The sequence below is a fragment of the Solenopsis invicta genome, chromosome 11 (assembly GCF_016802725.1).
Source record: "Solenopsis invicta isolate M01_SB chromosome 11, UNIL_Sinv_3.0, whole genome shotgun sequence".
Taxonomy (NCBI): Eukaryota; Metazoa; Arthropoda; class Insecta; order Hymenoptera; family Formicidae; genus Solenopsis; species Solenopsis invicta.
In genome coordinates, this window is record NC_052674.1 from 8956298 (window position 1) to 8978913 (window position 22616).

A 22616-nucleotide genomic window follows, 5' to 3' on the forward strand; every position below is an offset into this window, starting at 1 on the left:
CGCAACTTCGAGAGATGACCGTGTTGAGCTTAACTCGGTTTATATATTTAATTATCGGACTTATTCGACTCCACCGGAATTTTATGGAGCCAAATGCACCGAAATGCGCGGACAACGAGTATGAATAATTGATGAAGATAATCTGCCGTCTTGGAATTCGCGACGTTTGCTCTTATATTTTTCTTTTAGCGTTTTAATGTTGGGGTATATCATGCGCATGGGTCGTTAAGGTAGACACATGTTGCTTCTCAGTATCTTGCTTTGATATCTTCGCAGATTCCTCTATCTTCTTTCGGACTTTCGACGTTTCAACAGATGCTGGTTAAATCACGCTTATGTACTTAATTATCGAACCGCGTTCATCGAAACTTTTATGAGTATTGAAACAGATGAAACAGACGAGCAAAAAGGAGTACTATATTAAGTTCATTCTTGCGTTTTCTTTTTAACACTAGGCTAATTTAACGCTAGGCACATTTCTTTACACAATTATTATAATGGAGACGAATTGCTCCGAACTGCGCGCCTTCAATTTTTTCGCAATACATAATACCTTGATACACATTTAATAAAATCGAGAAGAAACGGTTTTGCTGAAGTATAAAAGAATTTAGCAGGATACAGATATGAAAATTATTTTTAGCTAAATTTTTTGATACTTGAGCAAAACCATTCTTTCCATACAGAGAAAGTCTGCAATTAATCGCGGTGAGCATGATGTGTGAGAGGGAATGAAACGATATGTGTACGTGGTTATTGGTAAGAAATGAGAAACTATGATCGGTCAAGCAATATTAGAGAGAAAGAACGATCGCATGAAGAAGCAAGATGATGTATGAGTGGAACGCAAACATATCTTAGAAAGCGAATATGCGAATGTCAAACACCGTGGGTTGACTTACATTGGAAAAATTCCGTCAGATATTCTATCCAGTTGAAAACAGCAACGCAAGTTACTCGTCGTTACACTTCGAGCGATCGTTTATATAACTTATAATTAAATTGATTCTGCAAAACTATACGGTTTTAATGAAACGAAAATAAATCATATTGATTAGAGAACATCGACTCAGTTGTGAAAATACAAAAATAATATCTTGAAAATGTATATAAAATTACACAATAAATATTAGCACTGAGATCTACTTTTGACCTCTGAGGTTTTTCGTTGAATATTTGTATTTTCAAAAATAAATACTTCAGTAAATGAGCTAAATATGCGAAATGTATTAATAGGAATAACGTAACGCGTTATAACGTAACGCGTTTTTGTCACGTTTTCATTTTTTTAGGCTCTTTTTCTTTTTAGTCAAGAGTATCTCGTTGCGCAATCCAGGGTTAACATTTTGACGTAAGAGATGCAAATTCACTGATAATGTTACGCAGAATATCTGACCGTGATCTAACATCACCATTCTCACTTTTTGTTGCAGGCAAATGGTTGGGCGTATTTTGATGGAGTTGTTTCGCGATGCGGTCAACAACAAAATAACGCTAGTCGTCGAGGAAGTCATGCAACATGTACAGCTTGTTATTGACGATAATGGTAAGTGGCATTGTACGAGCACACCATTGTTAATTGTACTGAAATGCGCATCTTTTTCATTTTTTTTAAATGCTTACCATATCTATGCATTGTAACATTTGAAATAATTGTAGTTTCTATAAAGCTAACAATCTGCAAACAGCTGAAAGATATTTCAGTTAAACAGCAAGATCTCTTACATTTTTTTTTGACTTCTATTAAATATTACAATCTTCTTGTATTTTCTCTGAAAAGTTTTACATACTCAAAAAGAATCTCTTTTATATTAAATGACATATATCGACAATTTTGCTGCTTTATTATGTCGATGTTGCTTCTATGTATAATCGTACGACACCGCAAAAATGACGCAAGTTTTTTTTGTAATTTTATGTTACGTTATATATCAAGAGCAATGGTAGATCATAAAAAAAATTCATTGCCGCACTTTTTTGCATTTTTATATACGGTTGATGTGAAAGGATTGAAAATGTTCATTTCTGAGCCAAATCCTTCTCACCACCACTTATGCATGTCAAAGCAAAAATGTGATCGTCTACTGACATTTTTACTTTTTAATGTTTACTTTTTACTTTTTTTTGTATTTTCCAATTTTGTGTTGTATAGCTTGTGCTTTTTGTTTTGTATCTTTACTATTTAAGTTCCGTGTTTGTTTAAATTTATTTACTAAAATTAAGAATTATTACAATTGCAAAATATATCTTCTACGTGTAAGCTGCGTAATACATTAATTGCAAAGGAAAGAACAATAAAAGAATATATTTTTTCGGTAGCTGCAATGTTAGCGAAACATCGATTTTTGTGACGTTTATGGTGCTATCGGAAATGTGTAAAAAGTTTCTGAAATTTCTCGTATCGGCACGTTCGAGGCCGTTAGATGCTCTTTCGTTACTACTAAAATTATACAGCTCACGCTTTTACTCTCCACTCTAAGCTTGTGACCAATATTTCGCAAAAACTGCAAGCGCAGCATCGATTACACGTTTTAAAGCTTACCGTACGTAATTCTCCCCCCTTTTTTTATCAAAATAATGCCGTCCACTTCGCTAGAAATTGAATCTTTTTTGGGTGGACGTTGTTCATATAATCTCATCCCGACACGCGAAATGTCATTATCATCGAACTCCTGGCTGAAATATAAAATGTATAAAGATAATCGAATGTCTTAAAGACTGCTGAATTTTCAAGTATGCGAATAAAATCGCACGTATCATGAGAAACCCGCCATATTTTTTTAAAAGGCGGAGGCATCGCTAAAGTTAACAGATATCTAACACTCGGAAAAAATTTGTATCAGCAACTATGAATTTTTGAATAAATAACACCTAAACTTTATTACAAAGTTGTAATAAAGATATTAATAAGTTACTAAGAAAATGCAGCACATCAACCATTTGTGATAAAATTGTTGGGTAAATTGCATCTAATCGGAATAATTTTAATAAAAAAACTGTAATGCAAATGTAGATGAGGTAAAAATTGGACCGAGTAAAATTCAAACTCTGTAGCCTTCGTTCTCGTTCCTAGTACTTAGGTCCTTGGAGCTCTGCACTAGAGAACTGCAGGACTGCTCCACTGCTATCATAGTTATTCCGGTCGTATGTGACTTGTAACTATGTAATCATTATAACTTATTTATAGCAAAGTTTATATAACTACGTAATTATAGTTGAGGTGCTGTTGCACTATAAATTAATAATTGCATAAATATTTTGCCGTGGTGAATACAAAATATTTTATAGTTATTCAGGTTGAAACATTATTTTAAATCCTAAATTTAAAATAGGTTTAAAATAATAAAAAAAATGCATCTAATCGGAATAATTTTAATAAAAAAAATTAGAAGAGTATGAATAACAAAAAAACAAAATTAATTATAAATTGCATGAACCTAAATTTGTCGATTGTGTCTGTAAAAATTTGCTCATTAGTACGACATTAGATTACGACATTATTGGAATACTAATTCGAAAAGAATTTCTCGCGATATTGTTAAAGTAAAGAATAATAAATTGAGTTTTGAAAAATATATTGAAAATATATTGAAAAAATAAATAAATTTAAAGATCAGCTATTTGAAATACAGAAGTGTTACAATAGAGTATTTACAATAAAGGATGTATGGTCATTCTAATCATAACTCATAATTCTTTTTTAACCGAAATAATATCTTGTATTTTGTTAAAAATTGGGCATGTCTTCTTAAATGCAGGGACAAGGGTCGCTTAAGTAACGTGTTGCAACAGGAAATGTATAAATATCAGCAACCGGCTGTATCGCGGCTGTTTCTCGAGGGATGGAGAAGGGAAGGGGGAAACGGGGCACGAATCGTTTTCGTTGGGGTCGAAGGAGAAGGGCAAGATAGTGCGACGAAAAGTAAGCGCTATCATTAAAGGCAACGACGAGAGATGACGATGTGCCCTCGCTTCCGGTATGGCACGTGCCATAGTGCCGGAAGTCGCTCGTGAATTCGAGGATACGGCATTAAGCCGCTGTGATATTTATACGAAAGGCCACAGCCCCCGATCTTAAATGTAAACCCACTCCGTTCTTAATTTAAACATCGCCATCTCTGGCTAACGAAAAAAATCTTGCGTAAAAGCTGGCGCATGCTGGTACCAGGATTCATAGATGCATCCCTCTGGCAACTCTTGATATTTGAGACGCGTGATGGTGGTCCATCAATCCGATATTACGTATTATTTCGTATACGTTAGAATCGCATGGTAATTCGTTGATGTACATGATAATTTGTTTTTGTTGCAATTAGGATTATGAGCTTCAAAAAAATTCCAATTTGACAGAAAAGAAATAAGAAAAAGTGTCAATGTTAATTGCAAATAGAAAATTTAATTAGAAAAATATAATTTTGTACGAAATTGTACGAAAATTTACTTTACTGACAGAATTTAATGAAATTGACAAAGTTTGGAACAAACTTTTTTAAATTTTATTATTATTTGATTAGAAAAAAATTATATTATTTAAAAAAAATATTTAAGATGAAATAAGATATCGTATTGGTTACTATTTTGTTAAATCAAATTCTTTGAATATACAGAAATGAACAAGTTAATGACTTAAAAACCCTATAATTTGATTACATTATTTATTGTATTTGGCACTAAATGTTACTACTCTCCATTCTCACCTTCTATTGATATGAAATTTTTTAATCAAACAAGTAAAGCTGATTAAACGAATACATTTGCTGAACTCGCAATAAAAATATGAATTAAAATTTCAATAAGCAATTAAGAATTGATAATATCATGATTTTTAAAGGACGAATTTGGTGAATAAGGAAATTATAACTATGAAAAAGAAAAATCATTTACACGATGATTTTCACCATCACGTTACAGAAACAGTTCCAAAACTGACCAGACTAACGGACTAACCATCATAAAAATTCGATCCACATCGCGATAAAGATCCCGACCCTTGATGTGAAACCTTTTGAAAACGGAAAGTATTTTTCTACCTGGCAAAATCTAGAAAATGCAATAACAGATTTATTCCTTTCTTAAACTGTATCCTTTTCGAACTATGCGAACTATTCGAACTATTCGAACCTCTTCTCCTTTGAAGAGCTCCCTTAGTGCCATGACAAACCAATTTTATGATTTGTCCAGCTTCGCGTAGTTTATCAATAAATCCACGCAGTGTAATTATTACATTGAATTGGAACAATAGTTCATTTTTAAATGAAATTTACAGATAATTGTTTATATAGATATTTCTAGACAGATTCATTCAACCACAAATGTGCCGTTACGAACTATTGTTCCAACCCAATATTTGTAAAATAAAATGTATTGCATAATAACTAAAAGATTATAAAAATATTATTAGAAAGAAGAAAGTTTTACGTACAAAATTCAATACAGGACAAAGCAAATTTGGTATAGTGTAAAAATATAACTTTATTTTCTTTTTATTTTCTAAAAATTGATATTTTACGTTTTAATGAATTTGCGTTTTACCAAAATTACTTTGAAGCAGTAGAAACTTTTACGAACGTTCGTCTGATTTTAATCGATAATTTTTATATATAAGAGCATCACGAAACGTATTAAATTCTATAACGCACTATATTCTTATGCATTTCATATTAAAAATATTCTAAGCTTTTGCATTTATCACGGATAACAGCGTCGCAAATTTAACATATTAAGTTTAATCGTCGATAATTATTCCTAACAAGTTCAAAAAGAAAATAAAGAAATGCATTTTTGTCACAAAAATAATAAAAAAAAGTTAATTATTTTAAGAATTTTATCATTCAAGGTACTTTAGAAGAACGAAAATGCAATTTAAACATGCATGATGGTATGCTTAAATTATTTACATTTATAAGAAATAATTTTTACATTTTCATAGAATGTGCTGAAATCTTATCGTAATCGTAAGTCAATTGTAAATGATCGATTCTCGGCGTTAAATACTTTTAATTCAGAATAAAGAATAAATCGATAAAAACAAGAGTTGTATTATTTGATTAATAAAATTCGCTACTCATATAATATTCAATTATAAAATTATAATAACGTAAGTTTCGCGAATTCATTACAATAATGATACTAATGATTAAGTATAATTAGATCTTATATCTCTTAAAAATTTGATCGTGCAAATGTCTAATATCAAAAATTAAATATTTGCAACGTCTTTGTTTGAAAGAAAAATAATCCGTTTGAAATTTAATCTGTGTGTGCGTGTGTTGGCTGAAAGACCAGTTGGGACCAGTCATACTGCTTAGTACGAATGCAATACACATTGCTCATTCGGAAATGGTGAGGTACACGATAGTACGAGGGATGATGCAACGAAGGATGCATTTTGATGTACAGTCATCCCCAAAGGTGGCGGTGTCCTAACCGGCTATTTTTAAGGGCGAACTGCGGAACATCTTGCCTCGTGAACACGTGCCACCATCGGTGTTTTTCTGTGGGGGAACATGCGGAAGGGGGATCGCGATGTACGTACAGCAGCACCGGTTCAGGGTTCTCGGGGCACACGACACACATGCATTTTATTCGGAGTTTACGTATTTTTGGATACGCCGCACGACGGACGGAAGTCGGACTCCCCCTGATTTCTAACAGGGTCAGTGACCTCATAGATTAAACCTAGGGGGCTCGAGGCTGGTGTAAAGTCTCCGGTTTTAATTCTAAGGGCGCGCAAAGTTGTTTTAATTTTTAACTTTTCGTAGATCAATTATTTCAAGCTCAGACAATTTTTTTATTTTGTACCATTGTGCTTCAAAAGTACAAAATAAAAAAAAAACATTTCTTGTTATATAATCGTATACAATCATATTCCTAAATGTTAAAAATGTATACCAGAATTTTTTCCGATTTTTTAGAGCTTAAAAATCCCTCCAGTAATACAACCATTTTTACTAGCAACCCATCCGGTCTAACAAAGTAGTGAAAAACAAATTGGTTTGCGGTTAAAATGTTTTTTCACGCTAATACTCGACGCTCATTTTTAGCGTTAACATAAACTTAAACAAAATTTTTACTGGATACTGATAAACACACAAAAAGAATACAGTTTCGAATTTTGAGCGTCATAGTGTTCAATTAGTCCTGTATCTAAATACCAAAAAATTATCAAAGAAACCAATATTAGTTCTAACCGAATTATTACTCAATATTGTAAAATCTGTATTAAATATTTAAAACTAGTATTTTTTTTAATTATACGTTTTATTGTACTAATAGAATGCACGAATACAGTATTGTAATATAATACATACACTTTGAATCTCTTTATTCTTATTAATTGTTTATCTGTTTTAGTATCGGATATTTCCTATACAATACAAATTTTATAAAATATTCATAAAACTTTGTTTTATGACATTTATTAATATGTAAGATATACGAAGGATCATTGATTTGATTTTTTTATAAAAATCGTTTGTTCTATATAGCCGAATTTTTATAGCCTATACGATGATTGCGTGATAGAAGTCTGTGTCTAACAAACTGTTTTCTTTTTTTTTTCAAATTTAAAAGTTGGCTAGTTTTTTAATTGCGAGAACGTATTAACAAATAAATACAAATTACAGAAGGGCTAAAATATGTCAACAAAGCTATCTCGTAAAGAAACTCGTAAAGAAACATATTAAATTTTTGACCGCTGCGGTACATTTTTGACCGGACAAAAGATGTGCGCGCCCTTCAGAAAGGGCGAGAAAGGAAAATAAGTATCTTCGCCAATGATTAATGGCCGGTCTAGCCTGTGCCTGCAAAGAAAAAGTGGTTTGTGAGTGTGCGCGAGTTTTCGAGACGTTTTGAGAAGTTTCGAAAAGAAAGGAAAACCGACAAACAAGAGGGCCCTACCTCTATTGCTTTTCGTGAAAGACGAGCGCAAAACGGAAAAGACAAGGAAAAAGCGAAGGTCACGAAGTGCCTACAGGAAGGCACGCACGTTTTACGTTCGTTCCCTCCTTCCTTCCTTTATTCTTGTATTATAGGACTGGCGAAGTAAAATTTTTCTAATGTATTCCTGAAGAATTCCTGAGAGTAGGTTGAGGGGGTGAGGAGGGCAGAGAAAAATACATTTTCTCACATTTTTTAATTTCTACATGGCAAAAATAGATATTATTTTTGAAATAAAATTATCAATAAGTTCCTCCGTATTTTTATGAATATGTTTTATAAGATTTAGGCATTTTTGAACCATTGTCCGAAAGTAACATTTTAAACGTCTTAAATCGGAGAGTAAACTTTCACAAAGAACGTAGATAAATTTTGTGTATTCAGACACGATCTCGGGATTGTCTTGTCAAAATTGCACTACATCCTTTTATCAAGTAAACAGTTTAACTTTCGACAAGGTGTGGAATTCCACATATCTATTAGATATTTACAAGTGTGGGACGCACCATACCATTCGTACTGGCTTCGCCGCCCTGTTCTTGAATACCCAATCCCCCGCACCGGATTAGTCCTCTTTTGGCCCTATCATGAGGTCCCACGCGAGCATCCCCACTTCCAAGTATCCCCTCCTTAGCTTTTTGGGAATACTATACTATGCTTTCGCGGTCGTGGCGCGAAATTGTCAGTGTAGCGTCTACCTCGTGCGAGAGCTCTTCTTCCCGAGACTCTTCCGCGGATGTCACGTGTGACTCTCGAGCACGCGGAAAGCATGCTGTATCATGGCAACGTGATATCTAGGTAATATCTAGAGAGAAAAAAAAAACGTTTTAATTTTCATCTTTGGCGACATGTAGTCCTAGAACCAAAGAACATGACGCTACTTTTCTTGCTAAATCGCATGTGATCGTTACTATAAAAAATCTAATCGTGTATACTTATCGCTTAACCCATTCACCCGCTTAGTTAGTTCAGTTTCTCATAAAATTTAATTCATCGTAGCCAAAATAGATTTTTGATCTTATCAGATTAACTTTCAGAACTTATCGTTGGATTTATCCGCCCTTATTCGATTCGACCTAGTTTAAATTTAAATTAATGCGTGATTATTAATTTTCCATTGCTTAATTTTCCTTAGCTGCGAGATTTGAAAACGCTCACGCTGTCGAATCTTTGTCAAAGATTTATTATGTATTTATGGCATTCTTCTATTGGGGGGGGGGGGGCAAATATTGTCTGTTTTCGAAGTGTTGAATGTTATTCAAGAGGTTGAGTTTGAGAAAACATCGCAGCGAGTTTACTTACGCTCGATCCAGGTCTTAATTCAATCAAGTCCCGATCGCAAAATTTCTCATTATGTATTATTATAAATATAGCTAGAAATAAACACGCGACTCCCGAGGACATATACTGATGTACAGTTTCTGTTCGCAGATGCCCTGGTGCGATCGGAACTGGTGGAGCAGATCCCGAATGTGGCGATCATCTGCCACGAGGCGCCGCATCTCTTCGGCAACGTTCTCCGCAATTATCTGCTCGGCATCGTAATGAAATACCTGAGCGATACCGACAACCCGGCAAGTAATCATTCCACGCCGTTGTAATGCCAGTATTGTGTATTTACCTTTACAAGGCAAAAACCGAAGTCTCCGGGCAACGATGTAAATATTATGAGACGTTTTTGCTCTGCAGGTACGGCAAATGGCTCAAAGCGCGCTGACAACGTTAGTGAAACGAGGCCTCCTTGACAACGACGCGATCGAGAACATTATCTGTCCCAGGATAAAAAACCTATCCTTCATGTTGGTCGATGAACCTATCCGAAACGCGAACATCTCCGTAAGTTTCCCGCGCTTTATTTGCTTTCTTCCTATCATACCGCGTTACGAAAGCGAAAAGTATAATCGAAAAGTCGACATAAAACAGACTATGTGTAACGTTCAAATTACACTGCTATCTTAGCATTGTAAAAAATTTGCAAGCCATCTGAGAAAATAATTATATGTAAATCGAGTGAAACAAACGGTATTTTTTTTTATACATATTTATTTTTCTTTCTACAATTAGATAGTAGACGAGGATTGATGTTTCTAAGCCATCCTAGACAAAAGATTTATTCACAAAATGTTTATTTTTGATAATTGTAAATATAATTTTTTTAAAGAAGGTACCATTACAATTAAAATTTGGCTTTCTATAGTCTAATTTATGTCGAATTTTCATTATTGATGCGCGAAAGAAATTTTGGAATCTTACGCTTGTGCGTTCAAAGATACATGTACATGCGGCGATCGCGTTTCTTCGCGTGCAAAATCAATAACACGATCTTTCGTTACGGATTCCTCCTGAAAGACATGGGTAGTGAGATGTTCTTACGCAATCGCGTCTCACTATCTTGTCTTTCATGCGGCGTCCGCTCGTCCCGGCGATGTTGCGCGCAAAGGGTATAAGAATCGCGCTGTGAAAATTAGTTGAAAAACGTGTCATGGTTAAATGTTAAATTGAAGCAAAGAAAAACAGCGATAAGAAAGTAGGGAGACTGAGAGATAGAAAAGGGGAAAGGCGAAAACAGAGTAAATGCGCTTTAGGAGCAAGAGGGAATACTTAATCGTCGTTTGAAGATTTCTTTAAACAAAAACGAAAGAAACTTGGAGCGTTCATGAACAGCGAATCAATCGGCATCCTGACAGAACATAGGGCATACTTTTACCATCAAAGTTGGTTTGTCATAGAGTTCGACTATCACAGCCAGCTTTGATGATCAAAATTGTGTCCATTTTCAACGCGCTCTATTGATTAAGTGGGACGAAAAATGTGCGTGGAGAAAAGCGAAGGAATAAGAGGAAAACGGCGGAGAGGACACATGAGAAAAACAGCGGACAGGCGAGAGACGACACGCCGGAGAAGCGCCATTGGGGCACCGTAAACGGGGATGTACCTTTTGCGGTCCGATACATCAAATTGGTTGTGGAATGTTTCGAGTCATATCACAGCCATTTTGATGAGCTGGCCCGCAGAATTGATCGTCGAGAAGATTTCGCTTTTCGTCATCGATACTTGCATATACCTGTTGAATCAATGAACACATGTGACACATCTGGGAACACATGTGGAACGAATAACAATGGAAGGGTCTACCGGAAGATCATTGTTACATCCACCATCGTCAAATCTCACAAGAAATATTCCATTTCTAAGAATCTCCACGCGAAGCTACGTCTGATGAATGGCGTCGCACAGGAAGGAACGCGATCCAATCGTCAAATTGGTTGTGGCGTGTTGCTCCTCTGAATTTCATATCACAGCCATTTTTGACGATTTGGATCGCCGTTTTACGCATCGCCCTCTCCATCGTGCGGAAGCGTGGAAAGATGTAACGGACTGTTGTGCGAGACGCTCTGAAGATTGTATCCTCGGCTGCGGAGGCTCGCGCTGCTCACAAAGTGGCTGTAATATGCTGATGTAACGATGTTCATATCACAGCCAGCTTTGATGAGCGTTGCGGCACTCACAATTCAGCGAGTTGAAGAAATGCACGAAAAAATTTCACGCAAAATTTTGATTTATATGTCGACATAGGAATTAAGTTTGGAATAGCTAGTTGGCTAGAATATAAAAAGTTACAAATTAAATTTAGCAATTAAAAATAAATAATTAAACATGTAAATTAAGAAAGATACGTTTTTACAAATATTAAAATAATTATAAAAAGGATGTTTTTACAGTAAAACATAAATCGTTATTTGTGTTACATATATTAATTATTTTTTAAAATAAAAAGAATGGATTTACATTATTTTGTAGTAATGGGTAATGGTTTAATTTTTCACGTAAACATAATCGATCATTCAATCATAATCGATCATGATGCTTTTGCACAATTTATTTATTTAAATGCGATTGTGCAATTATTTGTACTAATTTGAATAAATCTCTTATTTTTTTATAAACATTTTGTTATAATTGTGTAAAAATAAATACTTTTTAAATAAATCTATTTATCTTTTTGCGTTCGAAATATGTAATTTTATATCTAACGTTAATGTAATTGTACATCTTTTATGTAATAAGCGCTAATTCATTAACTAATGCACGTCTCTTATGGAAGGATGATTGAATATCGACTGTTCCTCCCATCAGAGTGGTTGTGATGTGGTGCTATTAATTCATATCACAGCCAGCTTTGATGAGCGGAACGGAACGATGAAACCCACCTGTACTTAACGTTTTAAAAATATTGTTCTCTCTTACAAATATATATATAAAATTGTATATTTGTGTAAATATGTTTACTTTAAATTACGTATGTACTTGATGTTTAATTAGAACTTTATTTTAAGTAATTAGAATAATTAATAGAAATTAAAATTAAGCGCATTAAATAACGTGCGTAGATATTTAATTGTATTAAATTTCTTACAGCATTATTTTCTCAATATTCCATTTTCTATATCGATTCGCAGCTCATGTGTAGATTGGCACCGCTGATTGGTAGCGAACTTACAGAAAAGATCTTTCTGACACGATACTTAGACCTGTGCGAAGTAAACGATATGATGGTGAGAAGAATCTGTGCTAGCCATTTTGCGGAAATGTGTACCGCTGTCGGAAAGGAGAAACTATATAGCAAGTTGGTAAGTCTCATTTATATCTCATAAATATAAATATAAAGAAAACTAAAAAGTTATGAACGTATTTTGGTTTGATATGAATTTAGTGGTACTGTCAGTTTACTGACGATATTCGAATTATTTCTAGATTCCTACGTTTGTTGATTTGTGCGGCGACAGAGTGTGGAACGTGCGAAAAGCATGTGTCGAAGTCATGATGCCGGTCTCTTGTTGTTCAACGCCCGAGCATCGCCGATTATTACTCGCGGACATACTAGCTAAGCATTTAAATGATGATTCCAAGTGGGTGCGAATAACAGCATTTCAGATTCTTGGACCGTTTATATCAACCTTTGCCAAGCAGTTTGCCGAAGTCACTTACAATAAAAATGGTGAATTAGTATACACCAGTAAGCAGGATAATCATCCCAAGTATGTGTGTGTATATATATGTAGCGGAGTTTTTTATTGCCATTACAAATTTATATTAATTTATATTGAATGTGTTTTGCAGCATATGTTACTCGTACGAAGGAATCTTTCCCACGAAGGGCGGAATCAGAAGTACAATGCCAGATTTAGATGATAAACAGATTTATATACCTGTGATAATGGACAGGATAAATAAGAGAGTATTGAATTCCTCGGAAACAATCGAGCAAGATGACCTGAACCTAGGAGAAGACGACCCAATAAATGTACTTAAGAGATCGATTCTGCAACTTTAACAATGTCGTTATGGTATCGTTGCGCGTTTTGATATCGTGTAATGCTGCGCAACGATATCATAACGACATTGTTAAGCTTACAAAATCGACGTAAATTATTAATACATTAAGAGATTGTATAATTTTCAGTATATATTTTGATTGATAACACTTTAGCTTATTAAAGACCAATTCTTTTATTTATAACATTAACACTTATTAAACTTTGTCTTGGAAAGAATACAATAGAAATCTTGATATATTTTTTATTTCAAATCTATCTTTCTGTACTTTTAGAAATTACAAAGAATTGTTCACTTTTGAAAAATAAATATTAAATAATTTATTTTACTGTAATTTATTGTACATGAAAAAACTTGTTAAAAAGTCATAAATTTATGACCATTTACAATTAAATAAAAAATTATATTTCTATGATTTTATTTTCAGAAATTGCGTCAACTTGTTCTCAGAAAACACAACCACGAAGCAGAAAAATACAATCCATTTTTATATTATTATATACCTCCGGATGATTATTATATACCACTGGATGATGAACTTACCCATGCCGCGAGACAATCGGCGATGAATCGTAATAATGTCCAGAAAGCGGAGGCAACAGAACAAAATTCTATGATTGAGGAAAATAGTTCGTTCTGTTCTTCCGAAATTCCCATTCCCATCATGAATTCGAACGAGGATGCTTCAAATGTAGACGGACAATTGAACATCAATAAATTCAATGAACGAAAGGAAGAGGAAGATGATGATGGCAACGAAGACTGTTTTCCAAGAACGAATTCGTTGGATGATACTCAAGATTGTACTTTAGATTGTACTCTAGAAAAAAAATTTTATATATATGATACAATCTCTATAGACGAATCTTATAAGAATTTAGACGCGAATAATGGACAAGAGATCGTACCTCAGGAATTAATTAATTATTATGTGTCGATGGCCGATCCGGAGCAATGCATGGACATGGGTGCGGATATCCCGAATCATTGTGCCTTCAGTTTTCCTGCAGTCGCGCTCACACTGGGCAAAGAGAACTGGCACTACTTAAAGAAGGCTTACCAGTCATTATCGAGCGCGAAACACTGGAAAGTCAGGTGTACTCTAGCGTCCAGCATTCATGAGATTGCCATGATTTTAGGCGAAGAACTCACTGCCACTGACCTCGTGCCGATCTACGACGGATTTATCAAGGATCTGGACGAGGTCAGAATAGGTGTGCTCAAGCACCTTGCGACCTTTCTAAAAATACTCAAACCTATCGACCGCTGTCAATATCTGCCGAGGCTAAGCGACTTCCTCGCCACGGATAATGAATGGAATTGGAGGTTCAGGAAAGAATTGGCCACGCAATTGCTCGAAATTGTGGGCCTGTTCAGTCCGAGCGACGTGATCCAAAGTATCGCACCGCTGTCTTTCCAATTGCTTGTAGATAAGGTTGCTGCCGTTAGAGCCATCGCGCTTGAACTGGTATTTGGATTTCTCGTTTTTTTTGTGTTATATTACATAATTGTTTGGTCTACAAATTTAAACTTGAATTTTTTCAGATTACACAAATAATGTGCTACTTGTCCACCGACGATGCTCTGGTGACGTCCCTTATTCACGAACTTCGAGAGACTCTAGTTTTAGACGCTAAAAAGTGGATACACCGGCAAACTTATGCGCTCATATGCTCTCATCTGATTCGCAACAACGCGATTTCGGGAGATAAGTTTTCTAAGGAAATGTTACCATGTTTAATAAATTTGTCGGTCGATAGAGTACCTAACGTAAGATTAGCTGTGGCGAGAACTATAGCGACGGATGTGATTGCAATGGGTTGTAAGTACTATATCATCGTAATATATTGCACCAATTTTTGGGTACATTGCGTCTTACCTTATATCTTTATTTTTAGTGGACAATTTGGGCATGGAAGCGATGGAAGAAGTGCAAAGAATACTTACGAAAATGCGTGTTGACGTGGACCGAGATGTACGAATGCTGGCTGGTGGTGAAGAGCAGCAAATACACATACTGGCTTATAGTTCAATCTCCGATGAGAAGGATCAAGTCGAACAAGCAAGAAATATACTATTTTAATAGTGATGTATTCTGATCTCATAGATCACGACGAAGTCACTGCGGTTTTATATATAAAAGGAAAATGAACTTTATATATAATACATACATACAATATCTCTCACAAGATGCGCCTTGGTTCTTCCACACGAGTGACTAGTTCTTGTAAATGATAAGCCAAAAGTGTGCAACTAACTGTGAACACCAAGCTTTGATCGCAAACTGACGTACACGTATCAGATATTTATCACATAGTTGCGACTGTAGATAGGTCGACGATATTAAAACGAAGCTCAAAGTTGTCAAACAACGTTCACGGATTTAAGTAGTTGAGCGATAGGTAAGATTACAATTTACAATGTTGACTGATTTGGGTCCTTTTAATCTAGGACAGAGTTGTATCAATGTGCACGGTATGCAATCGTTGATACCGATTACGTAATGATGCACGAGTGTAGAAACATTTGTACATGTATGCGTGAATACGTGCGCGCGCGAAGAATAAATGCGTTTTTTGTCATTGTGATCAATTTATAGATGTGACGCTATTCTCTTAAATAAGCCAAATATTAAATGGTTTAAAGGCGTTACATTGACATGGTCTTTCTTATTCACTTAATTCATTTTACAAATGTTCGATTGTATAACTTTTTGGCACTATAGCGTGTAATGTTATTTTGTGGCATTCTTTATTGTGCACTTAGTCGAGAGTGAGACTCAGCATAACATCAAAATGTAAATTATATATCGATAAGGCGCATTTTGTTTACATCGACAGCATTTAGAAATGTGCCATGCATTAGAAAAATTATTTTACAGATCGTTCAATATAAACGTGTCAGATAATTGACATATCTAAAGTTATGTTCGATGAAAGAACAATAGATACTTTATAAGATAATTATACTTGCACGTTACACAAATCATAATCTTTATCAACAATTACGTTTTATTATCAAATGTCCATTTTACCTTTTATTTAAAAGTCTTGAGATCGTATCCACGGCAAATATCGACAGCGGTTCTAATGACTATCTTATCTAAGTATCCAAGAAGATGATAAAAATATTGAACTGTTAATGATTGAAAATTTATACTAATGGCGTGTAATAATAATCCAATTGTAATAAAAATTGTAATAAAATTCGCCACATGAACATTTGCATTTGAATATTTTTTTTACAAATAATTGTTTACAAAGACTACCATCATGTCATTTAGCTTAAGAATAGGTGACTTATACGTTGCTCACAATACACTCCGATTATTACGTTACGCCTAAATTTGTAGAATAAAAATGTTAAATAATGATTGTGTGTGCGCGCGCGCGCGCGCGCGCGTGTGTGTGTGTGTGTGAGAATTTTATTACCATATTTTTAAGTCAGTATCACAGAAAACGAACGTAAAAAAATATATTATAGGAAACTTTATAAATATTGTACGATATCAGATTTTATAACACGCAAAAGTATGTGAACTGCTGATAGAGTAAAGTTCTGCGCTATTTGATTAAGAAAAAAGAAAGGTGAAAGCATTGTATAGATTCGTGACTACTCGCACGGAAAGTGTATACGCTCGTTAACATTTTTGTGACACGATTATTAGCAAAAAGCAAACAATCGTATCTGGTATGATTTTGTGACGATGAATACGATGATTGAGCTGCGACAGACTTACTTTTTAAGCAATAAACGTTCTCGTTATTTGTGAATACTGAAGGCAAAGAAGGAGATATTGTTTAAAATCCTGTATAATATATTGTGTATTTGATAATGAGACGATGAGAAATATACATTAAATGATTTGTTACACAATTATGCGAAATATTACCGTATTATATATGGATCGAGAAGCAAGGAAGGTTCACGAGGCTATAAAAAAAATTCACTCATACAAACTTGATACAGTGTATCGATAACGTGTTTGTAATATACGAATTTCAAAAATTTTATTGTTTAATTTATCCTTCCCAGGATAAAACGTCACCGGTTATTTGTGACTTTGAAAGTTCCTATGTAGTATAAAATATAAGCATGTAATCCGAAGTCATAAAAAAATATTTGTACGAAAATGATTATCCATAGAAAAAAAAGACAACAGAATAAAATAATATCAAAAAATTTAAAACTTCGCGAACTTTCCTTATCGATTTTCTTATCTTTACGAAGCATAGCTACAAGTAATTCTATACATTTTAAGCAACTGAAAGATTAATAGACTATGTTAAATTATTGTTGTACATAATATTTTTTTAATAATCATGATACCGACGTGTCACAGAAATTCGCCGACTATCGTCGATCGCCGATCATTGTTTGTCAAAAAAGAAATTTTTCAGAATATTCCAAGGAACTTACTCGGACAGGCTGGCAATTGGCATGCTTTCTCTTCCATCTCAGTTTCCGCGTCGTTGCAATCGTGCAGGCAATGCCGCCACCTGATCTGTCGACCCTTGCCGCAGGTGACGCTACAGCTGCTCCAATCCAGCCACCTGCCCCACTTGCGACGTGGTGTCCTTCCTATGCGATATTCTCCTCGCGCGAATCTCGAACCGCTAGGACGCATTTGGGATGCTCTTTTACTTGTTAAGACCGTCTTCTTCGCGAAACGCTTATGATTGTTGGCGTTCTCAGTGACTTTGGAACTCGAAACGTCTTTCTTCTTCAAGGAAGAATTCGGTTTCTCCTCGACGACTATACTATCTGCGTTTTTACCGAGACAATCTCTCGCGTGTGAAGTCTCATTACGATTACTCACATATACTTGCAATTCGCTTATCTAAAAACGAAGAGTATCTTAGTAAATTCTGATCTATTCTGCGAAGAAGCGCAATTCTGATCGAACAGTTCATTACCTTGACGATTAACTTTTCGGCTAGATCTTTAATTTCTTCGATTGATCGCACAGTCCTTCTGTACCTTATCTTTTCGTGTTTCGTGTCTTTAATTGATGTTCCTTGTTCAGTATCTTTGAAACATTTCGATCCTTTCGCATTTCGTTCATAGCGCTTGGACGTAATTTCCTGGTTTCTCTTTGCGCGTGACTTTGCGTCCTTGTCCAAGGATCCTGTGGATATCTCGTTCGTGCGATCGTATTTTTCGTTTTCCGTGTTTCGATTGTCCTCGATCTCTGACACGTTTGATCCAACTGGATAAGATTCGGCGTTAGAGAACAATGTGCTTTCGGAATTGCTTGATTCCTGACCAGATGCGTTATTTCCGCGATGCAACTTTTTCAGCGTGATCTTCACTGTTAAGTTATTAGCTTTCTTTCTTTCGACGGAGTCAAAATTCGGAGTGAGTTCAAGATTTGTGACATCGAGAATTTTATCACTCGTATTATACTTCGGTAACATAATCGAACAGGGGCTAGTCCCGACAGAACGATCCGTCCAATGAGTGGGATTGATGAACGACGACTCGTTCGTGGGAATCTTTTCAATACGAACACGCAATTCTGCTCTTCCAGTGTGCACGAAGGGTAACATAACAGCGTTTTCTTTTCGCTGTTCAGCGAGACTCCTATTATTTGTTAAGGATACATTTTCTTTCTGATTAATTAACGCTCCCGTTTCTTCATCGTTAGCAGTATTAATATTTAAACTACTATTTTCGGATTCCCTTTTCTCTATCCTGGACTCTGTCCGTGATTCATCAATCGCTTTGGCAATTTTTCGAGCATTACTTCTTTTTTCTATAAATAAATAAATAAATAGAAATTCATTAAAAAAAATATATAGATTTTTCTTTATATGATATTGTGTGCTATATTGGTGTTGCATCCGTCATAATATAAATTAATAATGAAAAATAGCTCTTCCTTTGAAATATTTTTGTAAGGGTTTCATTTTTTATATAGATCTAAATACATTTAAGTTTTTTTACCCTATATATAAATAACAACTCTACTTTATCTTTCTTCATCTAAGAATTAAATCTATTTTAAAACAGTTCTCTAGATTATGATAATAACGTACTCGACGTCGGATTGTTTATCTTTTTTATGATAGGCCGATGGGAGGATTTCAAGACACCATGCTTCTTGTTCTTGTTATTCGTTTTAGCATGATGCTTGGCGTTTCCCTTCACGCGTCTTCTATGATGCCCGTTCTTCGACAGAACTCCTCGTTTGCGTCGCGAGTGCAAATTGATATCAGATCGGTTATCGAACATCGAGTCGGCAAATATGTCTTTCACATTGACACTATGTCCAGAATCTTGTGGAAGCGAATCGACCATGGAACGATCCAAAGTCATGGAGTGAATCAATTGTTGATGAATGATCGGTTCATTTCTTTTGACGCGAATGTGGCTCACAAGATTATGATCGCTCGTATCATCGAAATCTTCCATTACAACTGGACCGTTATAATCCATCAAAGTTTTTCCATCAAAATTTACACTAGCATTTTTGGATTTCTCTTCGGGATCTATATCATCTGCTGTTTGAAGTTGCAAAATGTTCAGGAACCCTGATCCGACAGTTTCGATAGATTCGTTTTCATGAAATGGTTTTTGCTTCCAAGAGATTTCAGCGGAACCTTGCCCCAATTCGTTCTCTCCAGGATCCAAGAGGTGAAAGTTTCGTTCTAGAGAAAACGTAGAAGGTTGAATTTCGTTGATTATATCATCAGTGTTCATTATTTGAGCCTCTTATAAGTCACATAGGTTAGATAATCTCGCAAAAGAAGAAATAAAGAAAATTAATCAGTTACCAATTCTTCGTATGCCATAATTCTAAGAAGTTTATTCTGAAGTTTACAAAAAGTAAAACCGATCAGTTATTGTAATTTCTCTATAAAGAAACTGTTCATTTATTCATTGCCTAACGATAGATGTTACATTTTTCACCTTCGTTAGCGTTTATAGATGTTTATAGACACGTTCGAAAGAATAAGGAAGACTGAGCTGTGATGTAGGTACCTAGATGTGTTTTATTTTCCGTCACGGCGAGGCAAAGAAGAAGCGTCAGTATGTAAACAGCTGAGCAGGTTGCCAATCTCGGCATAACACGATTTGTTGGGGAGGAGCCGAACAAGCAGAACGAGCTTCACAACGTGTTATCATGAGCGTTTTCCAGGTTGTTTACCAGGTGTTGAGTGGCTGAAACGGACATGCCTCCCCTTTACAATTCTTTTATCGGCAAGAAAACAGAAGCAGCCGTTCGAGATGACGCGGGTCGAAGCTCGAAGCTCGAAGCTCGAAGCTCAAATTTATGATATCACATCTATGTTCAAGTCGTTTACAAACATTTTTCGAAAATATTTCATAATAAGACGAATTTTTTAATTCGTTGATTTGATTAATCGTATTATAAGCAAATGTAATTTTGTTCTATAAAAACTGTATTTTCTACGCCTATTTAAATCATTTATCGTTCTAATGTTGTTTTCCACGTGTATATACCTAATATTTTTTTTAAAAAACTTTCTTTAGATCTTTTTAAATATCAAAGAAAAAGGAACTAATATGGAATTTTGAGTTTGGCCTCCAATTTGTTATCCAACCAATGAAATAGTTGTAAAATGCGCCATTTAAAAATTCAGTGACATAAGGGTCACATGGCTGGTTTGCTAGTTCTCTCGGAATCGACAATGAATCGACAATGAATCCCTAGACGTTTTAAGCTAATGGGTGTTTACGATAACTAATCGGGGCTGCGTTCCGAAATTCACTGCCAGTACTGAAAATCTATAGTATACGTAACGTGAACTATAGATTTTCAGTACTTGCAGTGTATATCGGAACGCAGCCCGGATCTCGGATTGGATTGAACAATGGTACTCAACGTAAGTATAGAAAATTTCCCTAGGCTAATCGGATTGACGATCTCTGTCTCAAATGTGATCCGATTGATGACGAAAGCGTGGAGACGCAGAAGCATGCTTGAAAAGTAAGTCTATTTTTTTAAATAATAACACAAAAAATCAAAGATAAAGTTAAAAAAAATGATTTGAATTTAGATTTATTGTAATTTTTTTTGTCTAAACACTGGATTTTGTTTAAATTTCTGTTTGTAAAAATTAATTAATCTATTCTAAAGTTTGTGGTTATATCGGAAACAAATCAAAATTAATAAAACAATTATTAATTGTTAGATACAAATTAAAACATAATATTTTAAGCATATCATATAAAATTCCTGTTTATTATAAACTTAGTAAAAATAACTTTGAAATTATTCAACTACATTACACATTAATCAATATTAATTTATATGTTAAAAATTAATAATGTTTCTAAAAATGTTCTTTTTATTCTTTTTCAGATCGTAAATAAACTTCAATTCCATGAATAAATAAAAATTACTGGAAAATGGATTTATATGAAGAGGGCATTATTGAACAATATCAATTTGTGCTAACTTAAAATTTGTAAAATCTACTTTTCTTTATTAGTTGTTTATTAGAAAGTAATAATATAAAAATGGAATATACGCATCATATATGCATACAATTATTTGAATTTTATTTATGTATATTCCGTTCTTATATTATTACTCTCTAATGAACAACTAACAAGGAATAGCAGATTTTACAAATTTTAAGTTAGCACAAATTAATATTGTTCAATAAAGTCCTTTTCATGTCAATCCATTTTCCAATAATTTTTATTTATTCTTGGAGTTGAAGTTCATTTACGATCTGGAAAAGAATAAAAAAAACATTTTCAGAGACATTATTGATTTTTAACATATAAATTAATATTGATTAATGTGTAATGTAGTTGAATAATTTCAAAGTTATGTTTACTAAGTTTATAATAAACAGGAATTCTATATGATATGCTTGAAATATTATATGCTTTAATATGTACCTAATAATTAATAATTGTTTTATTAATTTTGATTTGTTTCCGATATAACCACAAACTTTAGAATAGATTAATTAATTTTTACAAACAGAAATTTAAACGAAATCCAGTGTTTAGACAAAAAAAATTACAATAAATCTAAATTCAAATCATTCTTTTTAACTTTATCTTTGATTTTTTGTGTTATTATTTTAAAAAATAAAGAGACTTACTTTTCAAGCATGCTTCTCGGTCTTCACGCTTTCGTCATCAATCGGATTACATTTGAGACAGCAATCGTCAATCCGATTAGCCTAGGGAAATTTTCTATACCTACGTTGAGTACCATTGTTTAATCCAATCCGAGATCCGATTAGTTATCGTAAACACCCCATGAGTTGTTTGCGCCGGCAGAGAGGAACCTGAGAGCGGCCACGGCGGCCTTTTTCCTATAACGCTTCGAAACTCCCGTACACTAGTGACGCACA

General features: G+C 34.4%; 2 protein-coding genes across 8 annotated transcripts in view; one reads left to right on the forward strand and one right to left on the reverse strand.

Annotated features, from left to right (window-relative positions):
• LOC105208046 (serine/threonine-protein phosphatase 4 regulatory subunit 1) overlaps nt 1-17151 on the forward strand; it is a 130617-nt gene extending 113466 nt beyond the window's left edge. For all 6 annotated transcript variants that reach the window (XM_026136868.2, XM_026136869.2, XM_026136870.2 and 3 more), the window contains 9 exons: nt 1434-1546; nt 9370-9512; nt 9628-9774; nt 12399-12569; nt 12694-12977; nt 13060-13243; nt 13703-14743; nt 14821-15097; nt 15174-17151. In XM_026136868.2, the coding sequence (XP_025992653.2) occupies nt 1434-1546; nt 9370-9512; nt 9628-9774; nt 12399-12569; nt 12694-12977; nt 13060-13243; nt 13703-14743; nt 14821-15097; nt 15174-15358 (2545 nt within the window). In that variant the 3' untranslated portion in view covers nt 15359-17151. The remainder of the gene's footprint in view (nt 1-1433; nt 1547-9369; nt 9513-9627; nt 9775-12398; nt 12570-12693; nt 12978-13059; nt 13244-13702; nt 14744-14820; nt 15098-15173) is intronic.
• Nucleotides 16656-20591, reverse strand: LOC105208048. Of its 2 annotated transcripts, none has more exons than XM_011177793.3 (4): nt 20260-20591; nt 19314-19925; nt 18192-19030; nt 16656-18115 (listed from the first exon to the last, which is right to left on the reverse strand). In XM_011177793.3, exons 1-4 carry the CDS (start codon nt 20342-20344, stop codon nt 17672-17674), a joined length of 1980 nt encoding a protein of 659 aa, XP_011176095.1. In that variant the 5' UTR covers nt 20345-20591; the 3' UTR covers nt 16656-17671. The 2 variants fall into 2 exon arrangements, with proteins under 2 accessions (XP_011176095.1, XP_039311187.1); XM_039455253.1 differs by lacking the exon at nt 20260-20591 and adding an exon at nt 20052-20212.
• Between the last annotated feature and the right edge of the window lie 2025 nt (nt 20592-22616).

What these genes read in the sequence shown, in the direction of transcription:
- LOC105208048 (XM_011177793.3), bottom strand. Translation starts at nt 20,344, where the DNA reads ATGCCGAGATTGGCAACCTGCTCAGCTGTTTACATACTGACGCTTCTT. An exon ending in GGAAAATAAAACACATCTAG is followed by an intron (nt 19,926 to 20,259) that starts GTACCTACATCA and finishes CGTTTTCTCTAG; the next exon opens with AACGAAACTTTCACCTCTTG. An exon ending in CCGAAAAGTTAATCGTCAAG is followed by an intron (nt 18,116 to 18,191) that starts GTAATGAACTGT and finishes CTTCGTTTTTAG; the next exon opens with ATAAGCGAATTGCAAGTATA.